This window comes from Carlito syrichta, unplaced genomic scaffold, assembly GCF_000164805.1.
Source record: "Carlito syrichta isolate Samal-C Ts95f unplaced genomic scaffold, Tarsius_syrichta-2.0.1 Scaffold303226, whole genome shotgun sequence".
NCBI classification, from domain to species: domain Eukaryota; kingdom Metazoa; phylum Chordata; class Mammalia; order Primates; family Tarsiidae; genus Carlito; species Carlito syrichta.
Window position 1 is genome coordinate 93096 of NW_007247322.1, and position 22494 is coordinate 115589.

Here is a 22494-nt window from a genome sequence, read left to right on the forward strand (position 1 = left end):
TTCTGTGACAGATCACTCAGTATTATAGACTCTAGTTCCATCCAGGTTGCTGCAAAATTATTTTGTTCTTTTTTATGACTGCGTAGTATTCCATCGTGTATATGTACCACATTTTTAAAATCCAGTCCTCTTGATGGACAGCATGGTTGCTTCCAGGTTCTTGCTATTGTGAACAATGCTGCAATAAACATACGTGTGCAGGTATCTTTTCTATAGAGTGATTTGAGTTCTTCAGGGTATATTTCCAGTAGGGGGGTTGCGGGGTCATATGGGAGGTCATTATTTAGAGCTTTTAGGAATTGCCATACTGTTTTCCACAGAGGTTGCACTAGTTTGTACTCCCACCAACAGTGTAGAAGTGTTCCCTTTTCGCCACACCCTCTCTAGCAACTGTTATTTTTTGAATTATTGATAATTGCCATTCTGACTGCGTTAGGTGGTATCTCAGTGTGGTTTTGATTTGCATCTCCCTGATGATTAGTAAGGTTGAACATTTTTTCATGTGTCTTTTGGCTGCTCGGATATCTTCCTTTGAGAAGTGTCTGTTCATATCTTTTGCCCATTTAATAATGGGGTTGTTTTTTTCTTTTCAGCACGTTTGAGTTCCTTGTAGATCCAAGATGTTAAGCCTTTGTCAGACCTGGAGTTGGCAAATACTTTTTCCCAGTCTGTAGGCTGTCTCCCTGCTCTCTTGATGATTTCTTTGGCTTTGCAGAAGCTTGTCAGTTTAATTAGGTCCCATTTGTCTATCTTATCTCTTATGGCCTGTGGGTTTCGGGTTTTGTTCAGGAATTGGATGCCAGTTCCAATTTCCATGAGGGTATGTTCTTCATTTTCTAAGGTTCTTATGGTTTGAGGTTTTACATTTATGTCTCTGATCCATTTAGAGTTAATTTTTGTGTATGGGGATAGATAGGGGTCCTGTTTCAATCTTCTGCATGTGGTCAGCCAGTTTTCCCAGCACCATTTACTGAATAGGTTCTCCTTTCCCCAGTGGTAGGTGGTGGAGGCTTTGTTGAAGATGAGTTGGTTGAGAGAGGTTTTGCTTCTGGAATCTCAATTCTGTTCCATTGGTCTATATGCCTCTTCCTGTACCAATACCAAGCTGTTTTGATGATTGTAGCTTTATAGTAAAGTTTGAAGTCTGGTAATGTGATACCACCTGCTTTGTTTTTTTTGCTGAGGATTGTTCTGACTGTTCATGGTCGTTTGTGTTTCCATATGAATTCCTGTGTTGTTTTTTCTAGGTCTGAGAAGAATGTTGCTGGTAATTTGATGGGTATTGCTTTACATCTGTAGATTGTCTTAGGTAAGATGGACATCTTCACAATGTTGATTCTTCCAATCCATGAGCATGGGATGTTTTTCCACTTGTTTGTGTCATCTGTGATTTCTTTGAGCAGTGTTTTATAGTTTTCATTGTAAAGGTCTTTCATGTTTCTGGTTAGGAAGATGCCAAGGTATTTCTTTCTTTTTTCCTTTTTTTTTTTTTTTTTTGTGGCTATTATGAATGGAATTGTGCTTTTTATTTGGGTTTCTGTTTGTTTATTATTGGTGTAAAGAAATGCGATTGTCTTTTGCACATTTATTTTATATCCTGAGACTTTGCCAAAGGGCTTTATCAGTGTAAGGAGGTTTTTGACAGATTCTCTTGGGTTTTCAAGGTACACGATCATGTCATCTGCAAAGAGAGAGAGCTTGACTTCCTCTTTTCCTATTTGGATACCCCTGATTGCCTTCTCTTCTCTGATTGCTCTAGCCAGGACTTCCAATACTATATTGAACAGGAGGGGGGTGAGAGTGGGCATCCTTGTCTTGTTCCAGTTTTCAGGGGAAATGGTTCCAGTTTTGTCCGTTTAGGAGTATGCTGGCTGTGGGTTTTTCGTAGATGGCTTTTACTATTTTGAGGTGTGTTCCCCGTATGCCTAGATGTTCAAGGGTTTTTATCAAGAAGGGGTGCTGGATTTTATCAAAAGTTTTTTCTGCAACTAATGATATAATCATGTGGTTTTTGTTTTGACATCTGTTATGTATTTAATTACATTTATGGTTTTATGACTGTTGAACCAGTCTTGTATCCTAGGGATGAAGCCTACTTGGTCATGATGGATGATTTTTGAGATGTGTTGTTGAATCTGGTTTGCTAGGATCTTGTTGAGAATTTTAGCACCTGTGTTCATCAAAGATATTGGCCTGTAATTCTCTTTCTTTGTTGGGTCTTTACCTGGCTTGGGTATCAATGTGATGTTAGCTTCGTAAAATGATTTGGGGACAGTTCCATCTTTCTCAATCACCTGGAATACCTTCAGTAGGATTGGTATCAGCTCCTCCTTAAATGTCTTGTAGAATTCTGCTGGAAAGCCATCTGGTCCAGGGCTTTTTTTTGTAGGTAGTTTTCTTATTGTGTAGTCAATTTCCTTGATTGTTATTGGTCTATTTAGGGTCTCAATTTCTTCTTGTTTCAACCTAGGCAGGTTGTGTGATTTCAGAAAGTCCTCCATTTTCGAAAGGTTTTCAAGTTTGTTTCCATACAAGTGTACATAGTAGTCTCTAATGATCTTTTGTATTTCTTCAGGATCAGATGTGACTTCATCTTTTCTGTTTCTGATTGTGTTTATTGGGCTTTTTCTCTCTTTTTCTTGGTCAGTCTAGCTAGGGGACCATTGATCTTATTTATCCTTCTGAAGAACCAGCTTTTTGTTTCATTGATTTTTTTGTATTATCTTTTTGTCTTCTATGTCCTGGATTTGGGCTTTTATTTTGGTGATCTGGATTCTTCTGCTGAAATTAGGGTTTTTGTGGTCTTGCTTTTCCAGCTTCTTTAGGTGGCTTGTTAGGTTGTCAATTTCTGTTCCTTCCATTTTCCTCGTGTTTGTAGGGATATAAATTCCCCTCTTATTACAGCTTTTAAGGCATCCCAGAGATTTTGGTAAGATGTTTCTTTATTTTCATTTGTTTCCAGGTATCTTTTGATCTCTATTTTGATGTCATCATTGACCCAGGAGTTATTTAGCATCATGCTGTTTAGTGTCCATGTCTTTGTGGGTTTTGAGGGGACCTTGTTGGTGTTAATGTTTATTTTTATTCCACTGTGGTCCAAGAAGGTGCATGGTAAAGTTTCAGTCCTTTTAAATTTTCTTATGCTTGACTTATGGCCAAATATGTGGTTGATCTTAGAGTACGTTCCATGCGGTGATGAGTAGAATGTGTATTCTGTGGTCTTTGGATGGAGGGTTCTGTAGGTATCAATTAAGTCCATTTGATCAAGAGTCACATTGAGGTTTCGGATCTTGTTGCTGATTTTTTGTCCTGATGATCTGTATAGGGTTGTGAGTGAGGTATTAAAGTCCCCAGCTATGATGGTATTGGAGTCAATATCTTTTTTTAGTTTACCTAGGAGCTGCTTTATGAAAGTTGGTGCTCCTATGTTGGGTGCATATATGTTTAGGATGGATATTTCTTTTTTCTTTTTGAGTTGGAGTCTCACTCTGTTGCCCAGACTGGAGTGCAGTGGCCGCTCCCGGCCACCACAGCCTCGCCTGCTGGGCTCCAGCGATCCTTCCGTCTCAGCCTTCTGAGTAGCCAGAATTACAGGCGTGCGCTACCACACCCAGCTGATTTTTTGATTTATTGTAGAGATGAGGTCTCACTGCCCAGGCAGATCTCGAACCCGCGGGCTCAGGCAATCCACTCACCTCAACCTCCCACAGGTGCAGGATTACAAGCTGAGCCACCGAATCTGGCTAGGATGGATATTTCTTGTTGATGGATTGAACCTTTTATCATTATGTAGTGGCCTTCTTTATCTTTTTAAATTTTTGATAGCTTATAGAGTATTTTGTCTGAGATTAAGATTGCGACTCCTCCTTTCTTTTGTGTCCCATTTGCCTGAAAATTTGTTTCCCATCCTCTTACTTTGAGTCTGTGAGTATCCTTTCTAGTGAGGTGAGTCTCTTGAAGGCAATAGATTGTTTCCTGGTGATATTTTATCTATTTTGCCATTCTATGTTTTTTCAGTGGTGCATTTAGTCCATTCACATTCAAACTAATTATTGAAATGTGAGAGTTGATCCCTGTCATAATGTTCTTACAGAGTTATTGTTCTTCCTGTTTGTGTGTTGTCTTTCTTTTGATTTTAGAGTTGGATCATGTGTATTTTTAATCTTTTGCCTGTACTCTTGTGAAGAACACTGTTGTTCTTTTTTCCTTTTCTTCTGTGTTCAATACTTTCTTAAGTGTTTCTTGTAGAGGTGGTCTGGTGGCAGTGTACGTTCTTAGGGATTGGATATCTGGGAAAGATTTCCATTCTCCCTCACTGATGAAACTTAGCTTGGCTGGGTAGGTTATTCTCAGTTGAAATTGTTTATCTTTTAGAACTTTTAAGATAAGGCTCCAAGCTCTCCTAGCCTGGAGGGTTTCTGTAGGTAAATCTGCTGCTATTCTAATTAGTCTTCCCTGGTAGGTAGTCTGACCTTTTTCTCTTGCAACCTTAAGGATTTTTTCTTTTATACCTACTTTGTTTAGGTGAATTATTATATGTCTGGGAGTTGATCTTCTAATTTGTTGTCTTGCAGCGGTTCTCTGAATCTCTTGTGTTTGAATTTTTTCATCCTTGATGAGATGAGGGAAGTTTTCTTGAATGATTTCATGAAGTGTTTGTTCCAGTGTGGCCTCTGTTTCTCTCTCTGCCTCAGGAAGACCAATTACTCTTAGGTTCATTCTCTTGTAGTGATCACTCATCTCTTGAAGGTTTTGTTCTGTCTTTTTGAGCTTCTTTTCTATGCTTTTCACAGTTTGGGTTAGTTTTGTGTTTTGGTCTTCGAACTCTGAGATTCTTTCTTCTGCTTGGCTAAGTCTGCTTTCCATGCTTACTAGTTTGTTATTTATTTCCATCACAGTATTCTTTACTGCTGTTATTTCTGACATCAGCTCCTTCCTATTTTTCTCTTGTCTCTCCTCAATTTTTTTAATTCTCTCTTTTAATGTCTTGATGTCTGGGTTTGTTGCATGTGACCAGTCATTCTGGGGGCTCTTCATTGTTTGTGTTCCGGAATGTTTTCTCATTGTATGATCTCCCAGGGGTCTGTGTGAGACCTATATTCTTCTTTTGGTTTTTCTTCATTTGTGTGGTTTTTTTCCCCTCCCTACTTTTTCCTTCCCTCCATGTCACTGTCTTCTTTAATTCTGTTATTCAGGGGTAGAGGGATTGCTTTTACTTCTGTTTCTTCAATCTCCTATTCTTCTTTATGTATGCCCTCTTACTTTGTTCAATTCTGGAGTTGCACTGTAGGTTGGGGGTGGTCCTTTTTGCTGTTTTGAGATTTACTTAAGGGGGGAGCTGTGATTCAGAATCTATCTGCAGGTCCTGGTATTTGCCGACAGCTGTATGGATAATCTGAAACCCACTTCCCACTGCCTTGGAATCTGTCCATGCAGTGGGGCTGTAGGTTTACTCCCTGAAATAAAATGAGGTTGGCAGAGGGAAGAGAATGGAGCAGACAGTGGGGAGAAGAGGGGGGGTGGAGAGAGAGAGGAGTAAGGGGAGAAGAGGGGGGGTGGAGAGAGAGAGGAGTAAGGGGGGAAACAGACGAGTGTACCAGCAAATGGAGAGACCTAAACTGAAACAAATAAAAACAATAGACCACGGCTACAGACTAAGCAACTCCCATACAAAAAAAATTAAAACATACAATGATGCTAACATACAAGCTAACCAACCACCTTATTGTTGTGCTGTTCCTCTATGCAAAGATATGGTTTACAAAGAGGAGAAAAGAGAAGAAAAGGAAGAGGGAAAGAAAAAAAGGAACAAAACAGCAGGAATAGAATTTAGTCATTAAATTAATAGAACCAATCGAGCACACTCAGAGACTTTTCGTTTAAGTCCAGTGTTCTTTCAGCTCTGATTTCTAGCTGTCTTTTCAAGCTGGTAAATTAGTTCACAGTTAGGGTCAGTTGCCCCTGTGCTGTGAAGGACAGTTCAAATCACCCTCCGTTCACCACTCAAATCTGACCTGTGTCTGTTTTTCAATCTTGTTTCTCCCGTTTCGGTGTTGTTACCTTGAATTGCCAGCAGGTGGTGCTATCTCAGCTGCTCACCCCAGAGGGGGTGGAGCCGGACAGGAGTTGGGGAGAGGCGGGAGATGGGAGCCTGCCTCAGGGCACACAGGAGGAGACCCTCGGCTGGCAGGACTTCATGGTGGCAGCAGAGGTGGCAGCGATCCCAGCAGATCTTGCCTGCAGGGGCTTCAAGGACCGAAGTCATCGATCGCCTCAGGCACAGGTGGTGCAGTGTACAATGGCTGCCACGGAGGCCGTGATGGCAGTGGTGGCTACTGTGTCTCCGGCTGCAGTCCACTTTTTTTTTTTGCCAGGTGTGATCTCAATCTTCACATGCATGATTTTATTTAATCATTGTAACAGCATGATAAAGTAGAAGGAGGGCCCATTTTACAACTTAGGAACCATAGGTTCAGGGAATGGCAATTTTGCCAAGGTCACCAGCTGACAAAGGGCTCGTTTAGACCTGCATCTGTTCAGCCCCAAAACCTGTGCTTTTCTTCCCATAGCAGTGTTTCCTACTGGGGTCATGCTTTTGGCAGCAGGATATTTGAGCTCATTTGACCCTTCCAGTAACCCCTGAGTAAGCACAGGTGTCCCCAGGATCAAACAAGGAAATTGAAGCTCTCAGAAGTGAAACCCCTTCTTAACACTCACATGGCCACTTAGCGTCCCAGCTCTGAGAGAATCCCGTGTCTTCTGACACCCAAGCCAGTGTCCCCTAGTACATACAAGAAGACTAAACATGTACTGAGTGGTGCTTCGGTTCCTTGTCCCAGAGCTGCAGGAGCAAGACCATCACCCGGAAGTAGTAGACGACCCCAGAAAACAGCAGCGTGCCACTAATGACAGGCCTGTGGGCACCAGCCAGAGGAGTGTGTGCGGAGTGTGACTCCCAGCCCTTCCCATGGTCCACAGTGGGGAACACCATCACCTTATTTACCAGCTAACATGGGATTTCGTCATCTTTTTATTGTGTTTCACATATTTTTTCCACTCCCTCCCCTCCACTGCGGTGCTTATGCCTGTAGCATTACATTGCTGACTGGTGCCTTTTCCCCATTTGCCCCTCAGACAGCCTCTTTGGGGCACCGTTTAGATGCTGCATATACTTCAAGAAAATTGCTGTACCCACCTGCACTTCTAGTTTTGAAATGGAATATTCAGTTTCTCCTTGCTCATCCCTTCCTTCCCTCCTTTCACCTACTTCCGGTTCATCCTCAGAGATCATCCCCTCAGGCAGCCCTCCTAGATGGACCAAGCCTGGTTACAAGAAGGCCATCTCATCATAGCCCATTTTTATTCAGCACTCGGCTTATGCCAGCATAGCACTGGTAGCACTGTGTGGTTCCACTGAAGGCAGGCTCATTATTACTCCCATTTTGTAGATGAGGAAATGTTACACCCAGAAAGGATAAATGAATGTCCCTAAGGGTGCTCCACTGATAGGTGGCAGACTCAGGAATTGAACCGTCAGTCTCATCAGAAGCCATGTCCTTAACAACTGCTCTGTACTGTGTCTGTGTTCTGGGGCACTGTTGGTGTGTCAAGCTCTGTTCTAGGGGCATAATTAATTCATTTAAGCCTCACAGCAACTGTAGGAGGCATGGGTACTGGTGTTTCCTCTGTGCACAATGATATCGTTTGCCAGGATCATCACACACAGTAAGTGGTCCGGGCGACATTTGAACGAGGGTCCACTTGACTCCTGAGCGTACTTTCTAACCCTCTGCCACACTGCTTGTATTCTTTGTCTTTGATTTTCAGTCTAATAGAAGTTTGTGCTTTCTGTTAGATTTAATAGCTGCTCTAGAGCAGAGCCTGTATTTCTGTATTTAGTCGGCCAGTACCAGACCTGCCTTGTGATGGCTACTCAATATATGTGTTGCATGAATGGATTAACCAAGGTAGCAAAATGAGTTAGGCGCCTGTATTAAATGCATAAACCTAGTTGAGGGAACCATTAAATCTGCTGAACGTGAGTTAAAGAAGGATCAGAGAGTTTCCTCATTTTAAATATTACATAATAGGTCAGGTGTGGTATCTTATACCTGTAACTTCTGCACTTTGGGAGGCTGATGGGAGAGGATCGCTTCAGGCCAGAAGTTCAAGACCCACTGGGTGACATAGCAAAACCCCTCTCTACAAAAAATTTTTTAAAATTAGCCAGTCGTGGTGATGTGCACAGGAGGCTGAGGCAGGAGGATCGCCTAAGCCCAGGAATTTGAGGCTGTGGTAAGCTGTGGTGGCATCACTTAACTCGAGCCTAGATGACAGAGTGAGATATTGTCTCAAAAAAGATAAAATAAAAATTGCGTAATAACTGTTTTGCTTCATCATTAACATTTCCTCTCAATCCACAGAAAAGTTGGAGGGAGGAGAAGCTAGAGAAAGGAGCAGGTGAAGCCACCTTATGTGCTCTCTTCTGCCCTCATGTTTATGGTTGGAAATGCTGATTACAATTGGTGCCTTCTGGCACTCCACGCCACATGAGGGATTTGGACCACACACCATTTAGTTGCGGTCAGTTAGGCCCAGGGTTTGCAGTCCTTGAAGGAAGACCCAGTCCATGGTTAGGGTGCCACCTGGAGATGGTAGGTGGCATTACCACTCTTTCCGCTCTAAATTTATCTTGCAAAATACATTTCCTGTTGAGTCACTTAAGTCCCATTTCATAATTGTTTCTCTGTTGACTTCATGCGTTGATCAAATCTGTAGTCATTGTTTTCTGTTTTTCTGTCCATAATTTCAGTCCTACTTTATATTTAGATAGCGGGGTTCAATCTGAAGTTGTTTTGCTTATCATAAACCCTTAATATAAATAGTCCATATCAAGGTGAAAGCTACTAAGATGTAGAGTTGAGGTGGAGTGCAGATGCTCACACTCTCCCCAGGAAAAGAAAGACATGGTTCTGTGTCTGCTCAGCAGGGAGAGGCTGTGGGCTGGTGAGGAAGAAAGAGGGGCAGGATCGGTTATCCCATTGCCTTTTGTGCTTGTTCATACCTGCCTTGTTTAAAATTTGCTGAATGAAGGGGGTAGGTAGGTCAGGGGAAACTGGGTGTCTTTTAAGCATGGACCCTCAAAAGGCAGATTTATTTTGCCATGATTTGCATAAGGGGCTATATTTAGCCTGGGCAGGATTTAGCTATAAAAATGAATGGATCCCTCAACTCATGACTTTCCTACTCTTCAGGATGGCAAGCTTGTGTTCTCATCTTTTTTGGGACAACAGAACTGAGCTCAGCCTTAAGCATTCATCTAATCTGGGATCTCTGCAATTGAAAACAGTTTTTTATCTCCTCCTTAAAAATCCCCACAAAGGAAAATTCTGTTTCTCACTTGTTCCACTGTTGAATGTGATGTTTCACTGGCAAGTTCTAGATTTTTCATGAGCTAGTTCTTTAAATCCTTTTTTTTCTGGTGGAACATTTACTTATTTAAATCTTCATATATAGGAGATAATTATTTTAAACTTTAGCTTTTTCACAGACTTAAATATTATTTAATATCTGGTCTCTTACAGGGTTCTTGGTGCCTCTCAGCTTACGTGTAACTCAGTCCATTTCTTCTTAGACTTTTTTTGTATGTGTCTCAGCCTTTTGAAGCGTGAAGCCTCATGTCTCTTCCACTCTGATGCTTTCCCTGTTCCCTCCTCCCTGTTGCCCAATATGTTCCCATTTACGACACGGTGTATCTCCTGCATGTCTTGCCAGTCAAGAGTTTTAAAAAACAGTTTTTTTGAGATATGAGTCACATAGAATTCACCCATTTAAGATGTACAATTCACTGATATTTAGAATATTCACAGATATGGACAGCCATCACCACTGACAATTTTACAATATTTTCATTACCTCAGAAAGAAACCACATCCTTTAGCTGTCATCTACCCCAGTTCCCCAGTGCTAAGCAAACACTAGTCTGCCTTCTGTCTCTTTCTGTGTTTTCCTGTTCTGGACATCTCACATATGAGGAATCTTATGATATGTGGTCTCTTGGGTCTAACTTCTTTGACTCAGCACAGTGTTTTTAGGGCTCACATGTTGTATGTAGCCCGTATCAGTACTTCATTCTTTTTTATGGCCAAATAATATCCCATTGTACAAATATGTCACATTTTGTTTAGTCATTTATTAGTAGATGGACATTTGAGTTGTTTCTACCTTTTGGCTATTATGAATAATGCTGCTGTGAACATTCCTGTACAAGTTTTTGTGTGGACATACATTTTCAGTTGTCATGGATTGATCCCTAGGAGTGTAATTGCTGGGTCATGCAATAACTCTGTTTTTAATCATTTGAGGAGCTGCCAGATGTTTTCCAAAGTAGTTGTACCACATTACATTCCCACCAGCAATGTGTGATTTTTCCACATCCTTGTCAGCACTCTTTATCTTGTTATCTGTCTGTATTCTAGCCTTCCTAGTGGGTGTGAAGTGAGATCTTGTGCTTTTTATTTGCATTTCTGATTTGGCTAATAATGTCAAGCATCTTTTCGTGTGCTTTTTGACTATTTGTATATCTTCCTTGTTCCTCGCCCATTTTTATGTTGGGCTATTCGTTCTTTTTTTGAGTTGTAAAAGTTATTTTTATAGTCTAGAAACAAATCCCTTACCAGATCTATGATTTGCAAATTTTCTCCCAGTCCATGGGTTGATTTTTTACTTTCTTGATAGTATCATTTGAAACACAAAGGTTTTAATTTTTTTTTTTTTTTTTTTGAGTTGAAGTCTCACTCCATCACCCATGCTGGAATGCAGTGGCATACATACAGCCACCCCAGCATCGACCTGCTGGGCTCCGGCGATCCTTCCTCCTCAGCCATCCAAGTAGCCTGAATTACAGGCATGTGCTGTCACGCCTGGCTAATTTTTGATTTATTGTAGAGACAAGGTCTCACCAAATTGCTTGGTCTGATCTCGAACCCATGGACTCAGTCAATCCACTTGCCTCGGCCTCCCAAAGTGCTGAGATTGCAGGCTGAGTCACTGAACCTGGCCAAAAGTTTTAATTTTAATGAGGTCAATATATCTATTTTTTTATTTTAAAATATTTTTTTATGCATGTTACAAAAATATTAGGTATATTTTATTTTGAAATGTATAATTCTAGAAACATTTTTTGGGGGGGAGTTGGAGTCTCATTCTGTCATCCAAACTAGAGTGCAGTGGCACGCTCCCGGCCGTCGCAGCCTCAACTTACTGGGATCCAGCCATCTTTCCACCTCAGCCTTCCAAGTAGCTGAAACTACAGGCATGCGCTACCATGCCCGGCTAATTTTTTTGATTTATTGTAGAGATGAGGTCTCACCAAGTTTGCCCTGGCGGGTCTCGAACCCGCAGGCTCAGGCAGTTCACTCACCTTGGCCTCCCAAAGCGCAGGATTACAGGCTAAGCCACCGAGTCCGGCCTGAAATGTGTTTTTAAAACTACACCATCCCCTCAAGAGCCATGGATTTACTGTCTGAGTTCAATGGCTCATGCCTGTAATTCCAGCACTTTGGGAGGCCCAAGCAGGAAGATTGCTTGAGCCCAGTAGTTTGAGACCGGTCTAGGTAACAAAGTGAGACCTCATATCTATAGAAAATAAAAAAATTTAGGCAGGCATGGTGGCATGTATCTGTAGTCCCAGCTACTTAGGAGACTGAGGCAGAAGGATCATCTGAGCCCAGGAGGTCGAGGCTGTGGTAAGCCGTGATCATGCCACTGCACTCCAGTCTGGGTAACAGAGTGAGACTCTCTTTCCCACCTCTAAAAGAAAAAGGACCACAGATTTAGCTAAGTGTTTTTTTTTTTCATGAGTGCTTTTTTTCATGAGTGCTTCAATCATTTTGAATTTTTCCTTCAATTTTTTACGTGCTTCTTACTAGAGAGTTTTGAATTTAACAAGGAATTTAAAATAAAATCCCGGCCAGGCACAGTGGTTCATACCTGTATTCCCAGCACTTTGGGAGGTGGAGGTGAGAGGATTACCTTAGCCCAGGAGCTCGAGACCAGCCTGGGCAGCTTGGCAAAATCTCATCTCTACAATAAATAAATAAGTTAGCCAGGTATGAAGTTGCACACCTGTAGTTTCAGATACTTGGAAGGCTGAAGTGGAAGAATTGCCTGAGCCCAGCAGGTCAAGGCTACAGTAGCCATGAACATACCACTGTACTCCAGCCTGGGCAACAGTGAGACTCTGACTCAAAAAAATAAAATTAAATTTAAAAATTCCCAACTAATATTAAATAAGAACTGAGAGGTAACGTTTTATAGCCCTTATTGCTCTCCTGACCATAATCATTTCACAGTATTCTGCCTTTTATCCAAATGTGACTGTGTTGTAAACTGGACGCTCACCATAAGTGTGATCATGTCTTTCTTCCTTCTCCGACAGGTATGGCAGATCCCAGAAAATGGACTCACCCTTTCCCTGACTGAACCTGTGGTGATTTTAGAAGGCCACTCAAAGAGAGTCGGCATTGTGGCCTGGCATCCAACGGCCCGCAATGTGCTTCTTAGTGCAGGTAGGTGCTGAGCAGACCTCCCTCTGCCCCTGGCCTTCCTTTCTCATGGTCCCCTGTGTGCAGGAGGCAGCAAACACTCCTTGATTGTGTGCTGTATGGTTTAGAAACAGATTATTAGGAAACCATGGTACAGGGCACTGAGATGCAATGTCTTCCTAACCCATATACATGCCTATATGTGCTTCAAGGGCATTGTGATAATTCAGTGAAAGTAATGGACTTCCTGCTATAATTCACGCAGGTCCCTGGTTCATGCTGGGGCCCTCCATGAGCCATGGTTTTTGGTTATTTATTTTGTGGTAGAATGAGCACTTGGTTGGGAGCTAGAAGCCCCACTTCTGTCTCTGGTGTTGCTGCCAGCTTTGGGGTGATCCCTGTTAAACAAATATGCGTCTTTCTTTTAAATAAAGCCTTTCATTTTTCTCCCTCTGCAAGTGGTGCATATACATCGTAGAGAACATATATGAGCAAAAGGGGAAAAAAATCACTTTTAATCCCACCATTCAGAGTGAAGATCATTGTTACCATTTAATGTTTCCATCCAGAAAATATTTCTGTGCACATACATAAGTTATTTTACACATAGAGATGAGCTCATACACTTTACACATGGCCTACTTTCTGTACTTAGTGGTACCTGTGATCTTTTTATGTGCCATTAAATGTTCTTCTTCCTACAATATTTTTAATGACTCATTAATAGTCCATTTCTAGATACCTCAGTTTATTTGATCAGTTCCCTATTTCTGGACATTTCTGATGTGTGTGTGTGGGTGTCTGTGTGTGTGTGTGTATGTTTTAAGAGATAGGGTCTTGCTTTGTTACCCAGGCTGGTCTTGAACTCCTTGCTCCAAATGATCCTCCTACCTCACCCTCCCAAAGTGCTGAGCCACCATACCTGGCCCTGATTTTTCACTGTTAAACAACATTGTAATAAACCCCATGGCTAAGTCCCGGTGTTCTTATTTGTTTCCCACTTGAGTAGTTTCCATGTTTATCTTATAGAAATCTTTTTCTTTGTCTGAAATTTTGAGATTTTCTTTTTTTTTTTAATGAAAACAATACAAAGGACACCAGGGGACTTTCTGGGGTGATTCAAATGTTCTATATCTTGATTGTAGTATCAGTGTAGTAACTTACTGGATGTGTACTTAAGACGGGTGCATTGTATTGTATATAAGTTATACCTTAATAAAATTGGTTTATAAAAAGAAAAGCAATATTAATGTTAAGAGTAGAGGTTTTTTTTGTTTTTGTTTTTGTTTTTTTTGAGTTGGAGTCTCACTCTGTCACCCAGACTGGAGTGCAGTGGCCACTCCGGCCACCGCAGCCTCGACCTGCTGGGCTCTGGCGATCCTTCCACCTCAGCCTTCCAAGTAGCTAGAATTACAGGCATGCGCTACCACGCCCGGCTGATTTTTTTATTTTATTGTAGAGATGAGGTCTCGCTGCCCAGGCGGGTCTCAAACCCGCGGGCTCAGGCAATCTACTCACCTCAGCCTCCCAAAGGTGCAGGATTACAGGCTGAGCCACCGAGCCTGGCAAGGAATAGAGTTTTTAAAGGTCTTTTCCCTCATCAGTAAAAAGGAGGGAGGCAGTTTAGTTTTTAACTGGGAATAGAGGATGGTTATGGTTTATAGTGAGTTAAATAAAAAATTACAATGCCAGGTACCTATTAAAACTAAGGACCACTTTGCAAAAAAGACACTATCCGTAGGGTACTGTTATAGAATCACTATTGACCATACTTGGAAACCCTTCCGGTGTTCTGCTCAGAACCTATCTGATAAGGAGAGAAAAAAAATTCCAGAGGTAGAATTCCATCATGGAAAATTTCCTGCTACCCTTCTTATCTCATTTAAACATAGGGCATCAGCAGACCAATCCTCATTCTCCTTTTTACAAGAGAAGGAGAATGGATGATTGTAGTATTCTGCATGTTTTAAGATTATATGATCCATCCGTCAAGACTGAAGTAACCTGTTTGCCTGTGAGGAACAAGGTAGAGGAAAGGTCAATTTTCCATCCCAGAGCTTAGCTCTGACTTTCCATACTGTTGTGCAGCTTTTTTCTAATATCCTGCTTCTAACACTTAGGTAACTTAGGTATCCTGGGTATTAGTGACTTTTTTCCCCCTAAAATTGCAAAATTGCTTTATTGGCAAGAATTTACCTTTGGGATGTCCTTCCCTTATTTTGCTTCATTCTTGAACTAATGTCCTAGAAGCAATACATGGTGGTTCTTTTTGAAGGGGTCCTGGGGACTTAGGGCAGACCCTTGAAGGAAGAAGGGAGTTCATGAACTGAGGGAGGTGTCCCAGTTGACATCATGGGCCTCTCTGGGATCAGTTTCTGAATCCACGTGCCTACTTGTTTACAGTTGGGGCCTCTCACAATCAGGCCGGTTTTGGCCTATTTTTCTCTCCTTTTAAAAATAAAGATCTGTTGTGAGCAAACAGGCCAGTCCTCCTAAACCAAAGCCATGTCTTACAGCCTCACTGACTTCAGTAACCTGCAATCCACATTTTTTGTCAAGTTTGCCAAACAGTTACTTAAATCCTTTATTTTTAGTTCCTTTGGCAAAGAAGTAAGCGGTATTTATTCTGATGCTTGTTTTACTGGAAAAGGAAACTTGAAATCACTTGGTTCTACGAGCCCTGTTAACTCCTTTAAAAAACATAGGATTCTATTTTGGTGTAGTAGTTCTTTGTTTTTGTTTGGTTTGCTTCATATGAACCTAAACCTTACAAGCTGTACTTTTTAACACTTTTTCCCCCTGTATATAAACCTTTTTTCTTTGTCATTTCAGTTTTTAACTCCCAGTAAGTAGGACTTCTTATAATCAGCACCTTTTTTTCTTTTCTTTTCTTTTTTTTGGAGTTAGGGTCTCATTCTGTCACCCAGGCTGGGGTGCAGTGGCACTATCATGGCTCACTGCAACCTTGACTTTCTGGCCTCAGGCAATCTACATTTCAGCCTCCCGAGTAGCTACTACACCTAGCTAATCTTTCTTATTTCTTTGTACAGACAGGGTTGCTATGTACCCTAGGCTGATCTCTAACTCTTGGGCTCAAGTAATCCTCCTACCTCAGCCTCCCAAAGTACTGGAATTGCAGGTGTGAGCCACCGCACCAGCCGGCACCTTATTTTCTATGCATGTGGACATCCTCATTGTATGTGTAGTTTTCTTGAATGTGTTGTTGTCCAGATGTTTCTAATGTTTGAGGGGCATGGCTTTGCTTGTTTCAGGCTGTGATAATGCCATCATCATCTGGAATGTGGGGACAGGGGAAGCCCTTATAAACCTGGACGATATGCATTCAGACATGATTTACAATGTGAGCTGGAACCGGAATGGCAGCCTGATCTGCACAGCTTCCAAAGATAAGAAAGTGAGAGTGATCGATCCGAGGAAACAAGAGATTGTTGCTGTGAGTATTCCTAGGATTCTAGGAATATTCATGATTGTAGCACTTCAGTGAGTGGGAGCTTTCTGCATCCTAAAGCAGGTAGCAGTACTCTTCAGTGGGCCCTTGCTGTGTACAGACACCAATTGTGAGTAGGAAAAGGCTTCTACAGGCTTCTCAGTGTCCCCCAAGTCACGCTTCTCTCCAGAGGAGTGCATTTCCAGCTTTTACTCAAGTTTTCTCTCTCACGTGGCAACCATTTCTCACTGATAACTAGTTTTGATCAGTTCACTAGAGACCTTAAGAGTTTATAAGTCTGAATCAGCTAAATCAGTTAGCTGAATTCCTGGTCTCATGACTTTGTATTAAATATTGAGTAATTGATTTTTCTCTCAGTTCTAAAAATAGCTGTGTCTTAGTTTCTGCCACCCAAACTGCGCCTCAACAAAAAATCACATATCCTGACAAAAGGTGGATGTTTAGTCTTTTGTCAGGTCTGAAACAAGTATAGAATCCAAGAATGCCCCACTTCAGCACATGCTGAGGCCCTTCCTGAGGTGTGCTTGTTCCAGCAGCTTTTATTCCAGGGTCAGGCGGTGATTGCAACCAGTGCCTCCTGTGCACTGGGGACATCTCCACCCAGAATCTTCCAAGGGGCATACTGGTGCACTCATTAAACAAGGGAGGTTAACTAGACTAGACGCTGTCCTGTGATACTGGTAGAGGTAGCCAACCTTCAGGTTATCATCCTCTTGAGAAACAAACATTTGGCAGAGTCCTTTCCTGTGTTTTATTTTTACACTGCATGGACTTGGGTTGACAGGAGCGAGGCTTCTGAGTTGAATCCTGGCACTCTTGCTAACTAGCTGGGGCACTTTGGTCAGATCACTGAGTCTCCATTTCCTCACCTGAGAGGTTGGGTTGGTGAATGTGAATGATAAGGGGGTGAGACTAGGTTCAATCTCAAGTTTCCACACTCCCCTTTTTTCCTGCTGACAATTGAGTATGTGTGATGTGCCCTTTTGCTCTCTCTCCCAGGAGAAGGAAAAAGCGCACGAAGGAGCAAGGCCTATGAGAGCCATCTTCCTGGCTGATGGCAACGTCTTCACCACTGGCTTCAGCCGCATGAGCGAGCGACAGCTGGCACTCTGGAACCCGGTACACCCTTCCCAGCCTTTCTGCTTACTTTTTTTTTTTTTTTTTTTTGAGTTGCAGTCTCACTCCTTCGCCCAGGATGGAGTACAGTGGCATGTATGCTCACGGTCATCCCAGCATCAACCTGCTGGGCTCCGGTGATCCTTCCACCTCAGCCTTCTGAGTAGCCAGAACTACAGACACGCACTGCCATGCCTGGCTATTTTTTATTTTATTGTAAAGACGAGGTCTCGCCAAGTTGCCTGAGCTGTTCTCGAACCCGCGGGCTCAGGCAATATACTCGCCTCGGCCTCCCAAAGTGCTGGGATTACAGGCTGAGCCACCAAGCCCGGTCTCTGCTTACTTTCACTTGTGTTTTCTCTCAGTTCTAAGCGGGTCTTGGGTTGATACGTGGATTATTGGATTCTCTGTGTAGCTTTTTGAACACCTGTTTGTCTTACATTGACTGTGATGTTCTTATCCTCACTGGAGACTTACGAAGGAGCAAGGCCTTCGTATTTCAGAACATACTCTTGATGATCCTAAAGAGTCTATGTTGACTGTGTGCTTAAAAAAGAAGCATGAAGAATCCAGTGTTTTAGATTTGGAAATAAGTTCTAAACTTAGTTATGTTTCATCAAGAATGTGATCAGATGTCCATATTAAAATAACCATGCTTGGAAAAATGTTCATAATTAGCATAATGGTTAGCATACTGAACTGTATATGTGGTGTGATCCCATTCTGTGTGTGCACATGTGTTGGAAGGAGGTAGGCTGAAATGGTATATTTTCTGCCACCCACCAGGCTGTGGGGTTGTGGAATATAGGATGATCTGGATGTTCTTTATTTCTTATTTTAATTTCATTTTTTATTTTAAATATGTGGGGTACAATTCAGAGTTAGGTATACAAATATTCATTATGCCGATAACCTTGTTGATAAGATGTGCCTCCCCCTCCCCTAGCAGTTTCCCACTTTTATGTCTTTTAACTTTTAAAGTGTGCATGTATTTCTTTTTAATGAAATACTTTTGTTGGGAACAGTAGCTCATGCCTATAATCCCAGCACCTTGGGAGGCCAAATTGGGACAATTGTTTGAGACCAGGAGTTTGAGACCAGCCTGGGCAACATAGTGAGACCTCATCTCTACCAAAAAAAAATAGCCAGGCGTGGTGCGCACACCCAAGTACTCAGGAAGGATCTCCTGAGCCTAGGAGGGTGAGGCTGCGGTGAGCCATCATCATGCCACTGCAGTCCAAATCAGGCAACAGAGTGAGACCCCAACTCAAAAAATAAAATAAAATAAAGTACTTAAAAAAAAAAGTCATAAAGGAGAAGGGCTCTTTTGTCTTTGTCATGGAGTCACACTGATGTGTGCACTAATGATGTCAAAACAACACAGTTTCAGTGGGCTGGGTCTCATTTGGCACCCCTGCTGGCATCTATATGTGTGAATATTATATGTGCATATTCAAACTGTCATTGTTCTGGGAAAGTGGCTCACTTAATTACGAATAGATGAATATATAATAAGGTTATAAAAATTCATCTCTAAAATTGTATATACTTTTTTTTTCAGAAAAATATGCAAGAACCAATTGCTCTTCATGAGATGGACACTAGCAATGGGGTGTTGCTGCCTTTCTACGACCCTGACACCAGTATCATTTACTTATGTGGAAAGGTAAATGGTAATTTTAGTGTTTGATATTAAATTTAATCCTGTAGGATGTAAAGTTTATCCTTCAGAGATTTAGGAGGTGGGCAATGTACTGTATCTTTTTAATTTTTTGAATTAATGTGTGTATCTTAAGGTAAGGACAAATAATTGTGGTGTGTTTTAGGTCTTGATTCTGGGCTGTTTGCCTGCCGTGCTCAGTACTTTTGACCAAAGCAGGGGTGCTGGAGCAGGTGCTTCACTCAGGACACTCTAGTGAGAAAGGGGGACACGCTGGTGTTCCATCTACACCTATAAGTGCTGCCTGAGTGGTGGTCTTAGTTTCATCTCGACCAGGTTCAAGAATGGGTAACAGTTGGTACACACCTAAAGCAGATTTTATCGGGTGACCCTAGGCGAGCATGTGGGCACTTAGCACTGCAGACTGTGGACTTGTGATGAGGATGATGTTTTGTGGGTATGAGCATTTGAGGGCCTCAAGGACTTTCCAGAAGGTTCTTGTTCCTGAAATTCAGTGTTAGGGCCCTAGGGGTGAAGATATGGGGCCCAACTAAAGTATCAGAGTCACAGTCATGGCAGGAAGACTCCTCACTGAACTTCAGAATCCTTTCTTTTGCCTTCGGATCTCAGCCTAACTGGACTATTGGTAGCTTTATTATTATTTCATTATCATAGGTGGGAACCTCAAAATGCCTAATTCTTTTGTAAGTTCAACTTTCCTTAGAATTTTTTGTAGATGAAAGAAGTTAATTAACTAAAATGGAGCTGTTGGTATGCTCCTTTAGTCTGTTTGAGTTCCTTGCTGGGTAAAGTCGGTTTGATGTTTTACCATTCATAGTTGATTGAGCATGCAGCAGACCTGCTTTATGTTTTTATAGGTCACTTCCTTAGAAACTGAGATCTTGTCTGTTTCCTTGAGCGTCATTTTACTGCAGATATTAACAGCTATTAAGTGCATGCATCTCACTGTTGCTGCCATCAGCTGACTCATACAAATTGGGTGGTTTCCCAGTATTGTTAACATTGCGTGGAAAATTATTTGGGGTATGCAGAAAATGACTGATACGTGTATGTCCTGTTTACATCGCTTTAGATGTCTGAGTCATTGAGACAAGTAGACATCATGAGCACTGAGAGCACTGTTAGGCCATGTTCTGCCTAGTTACTTATGTCTTCTTTTTCTTACATATGTGTATGTATCTCCTCTCTGCCAGGCAAGCATGCCTTAGTTGTTCAGGTTGGTATAACTATGTAACAAGTATTTATACTGAGATTAGCATGTACTTCAGATCTCCAAAATCTGACCGTTCTGGCTAAGCACAGTGGCTCATGCCTGTAATCCCAGCACTCTGGGAGGCCAAGGCAGGATCATTTGAGGCCAAGAATTCGAGACCAGCCTGGGCAACAAAGTGAGACCCCATATATATATAAAAAATAGAAAAGTTATCCAGTCATGGTGGTGCAAACCAGTAGTCCCAGCTACTCAAGTGGCTGAGGCAGAAGGATCGCTTGAGCCTAGGAGTTTAAGGCTGCAGCAAGACATGATCATGCCACTGCATTCCAGTCTGAGTGAAACCGTGTCTCAAAAAAACACAAAAAACTGACCATTCTAAGAAAGATAATTATAGAATTTTGCACATTGCTGTGAGATGGCACTACTCAATAAAACTGAGTTTCTCAGTTAGGAAAATCTCACTTTTTATTGTCATCTGAGTACCTGTTGTTGGAGCCCTTAGGTCTGTGAATGGTACTGCACTCTGTCAGTGAACGAATACTTAAATCAGTGATACTTTCTTAGCAATCCTCCTAGTCTGTTTTTGAAGTGGAATTGTAATGCAGTTGTTTGGTAGAAGCATTACCATTTTTGCTCTAACGCTAGCCTGGTGTCCAGGCTGAGGGGAATAATATTAGAGCCTTGGGTAGGAGGCCAAGGAAACCAATTAAAGGCTGTGCTAGCATTTGGGAAGTGAGGAAATGCTTTAGACAAGCTTTTTTATGAGGAAGAAAAGGTCAGCTACTGCGGGTCCCAACAAGTGCTAGGTTCATGGAGGAGAGAGATACCCACTCAGTCCAGTTGTTTCAGGTAACCAAACACAACCTTGTCTCTGGTTTCTTACAGGGCGACAGCAGTATCCGCTACTTTGAGATCACAGATGAATCCCCATATGTCCACTACCTCAACACATTCAGCAGCAAGGAGCCTCAGAGGGGCATGGGCTACATGCCAAAGAGGGGACTTGACGTTAACAAATGTGAGATTGCTAGGTAAGGGTTCAGTGTCGTAAAGCGTTCCAGTTGTCTTACCATCATGCAGTGCCAGAACAGGATGACTGCCCGTGATTCTCTAATGTCTGAGTCCTTCTATCCCTGTGTGTGCCGTGGAGTTAACGTCTCATTTCCTGCCATATCACTGGAAGGGTAACAGGAAGCATGGCAGTTCAGGAGCATAGCCGAAGTGTGCTGCACACTGGCTGTGGCAGTAAACCCTCCATCTTGAATCTTCAGGCTGAGGCCATGCAGTGTTCCTCTGCAAGGCAAGCCAGGAAAAGCCTGGCTCAGGAGTGGCAAAAGGGGAAGGTTTCCTGCCCTAGATGTGGGGGAAGAACCAGGGTCCAAACTGAACTGTGGGCCCCACTGGCCCTAAACTAGAGAAGCCAAAGATCCTGCAAAGGTATGTTAGGTTAGTGTGACTTATGGAGCCCAGCTATGGCACCTGGTTTCTGCCTCTCTTTACAACTCTTGATTTTTTTTAATGTATATTCCATAATGCTTAGTGGGCTTCCTGAGGGGTGGTCCTTTTTCTCATACAAGTCAGCAAAAGAGTTTCTGTGAGACTCAGTGACCACTGGCCATTTCATTTTTTTTTTTTTTAATTTTTTTACTTTAAGGATGTAGGGTACAATTCAGGGTTAAATATACAGATATTCATTATGCAGGTACCCTTGTTTGATGAGGTCTACCCCCCCTTCGGCAGAATCCCACAACTGCCAATCCTGCCCCTTCTGTGCCTCCAGCAATTTCCCACTACTGACGATCCTTTTCCTTTTTTATTTTTTTATTTTTATTTTTTGAGTTGGAGTGTCACTCTGTCACCCAGACTGGAGTGCAGTGGCCGCTCCTGGCCACCGCAGCCTCGACCTGCTGGGTTCCGGTGATCTTCCGCCTCAGCCTTCCAAGTAGCTGGAACTACAGGCACGCGCTACCATGCCCGGCTAATTTTTGATTTATTGTGGAGATGAGGTCTTGCCAAGTTGCCCAGGCGGGTCTCGAACCTGCGGGCTCAGGCAATTCACTCACCTCAGTCTCCCAAAGCGCGGGATTACAGGCTGAGCCACCAAGCCCGGCTGACAATCCTTTTCTAATAGTATTATGATGATTGTTCAAGGTCCGTTTATGAGTGAGAACATGTGATACTCAGTACTTTGTTTCTGTGATAGAAACAATATTATAGACTCTAAGTCCATCCAGGTTGCTGTGAAGTTCATAATTTTGTCCTTTAGGCTGCATAATATTCCATTGTATATATGTACCACATTTTTTTATGCAGTCCTCTTTCGATGGGTAGCACAATTGGTTCCATGTTTTTGCTATTGTGAACAATGCTGCAGTAAACATGCATATGCAGTTATCTTTTTCATAAAGTGATTTGAGTTCCTCTGGGTATATTCCCAATAGAGAGATTGCGGGGTCATATGGAAGGTCGA

At 42.2% G+C, this 22494-nt stretch overlaps 1 protein-coding gene across 1 annotated transcript in view; it reads left to right on the plus strand.

The window, feature by feature from the left end:
* CORO1C (coronin 1C) overlaps window positions 1-22494 on the plus strand; it is a 92217-nt gene that overhangs the window by 64059 nt on the left and 5664 nt on the right. Inside the window, exons 4-8 of the mRNA XM_008058133.2 lie at window positions 12440-12569; window positions 15818-15999; window positions 17014-17133; window positions 18692-18796; window positions 20910-21055. Of these exons, the coding sequence (XP_008056324.1) occupies window positions 12440-12569; window positions 15818-15999; window positions 17014-17133; window positions 18692-18796; window positions 20910-21055 (683 nt within the window). The remainder of the gene's footprint in view (window positions 1-12439; window positions 12570-15817; window positions 16000-17013; window positions 17134-18691; window positions 18797-20909; window positions 21056-22494) is intronic.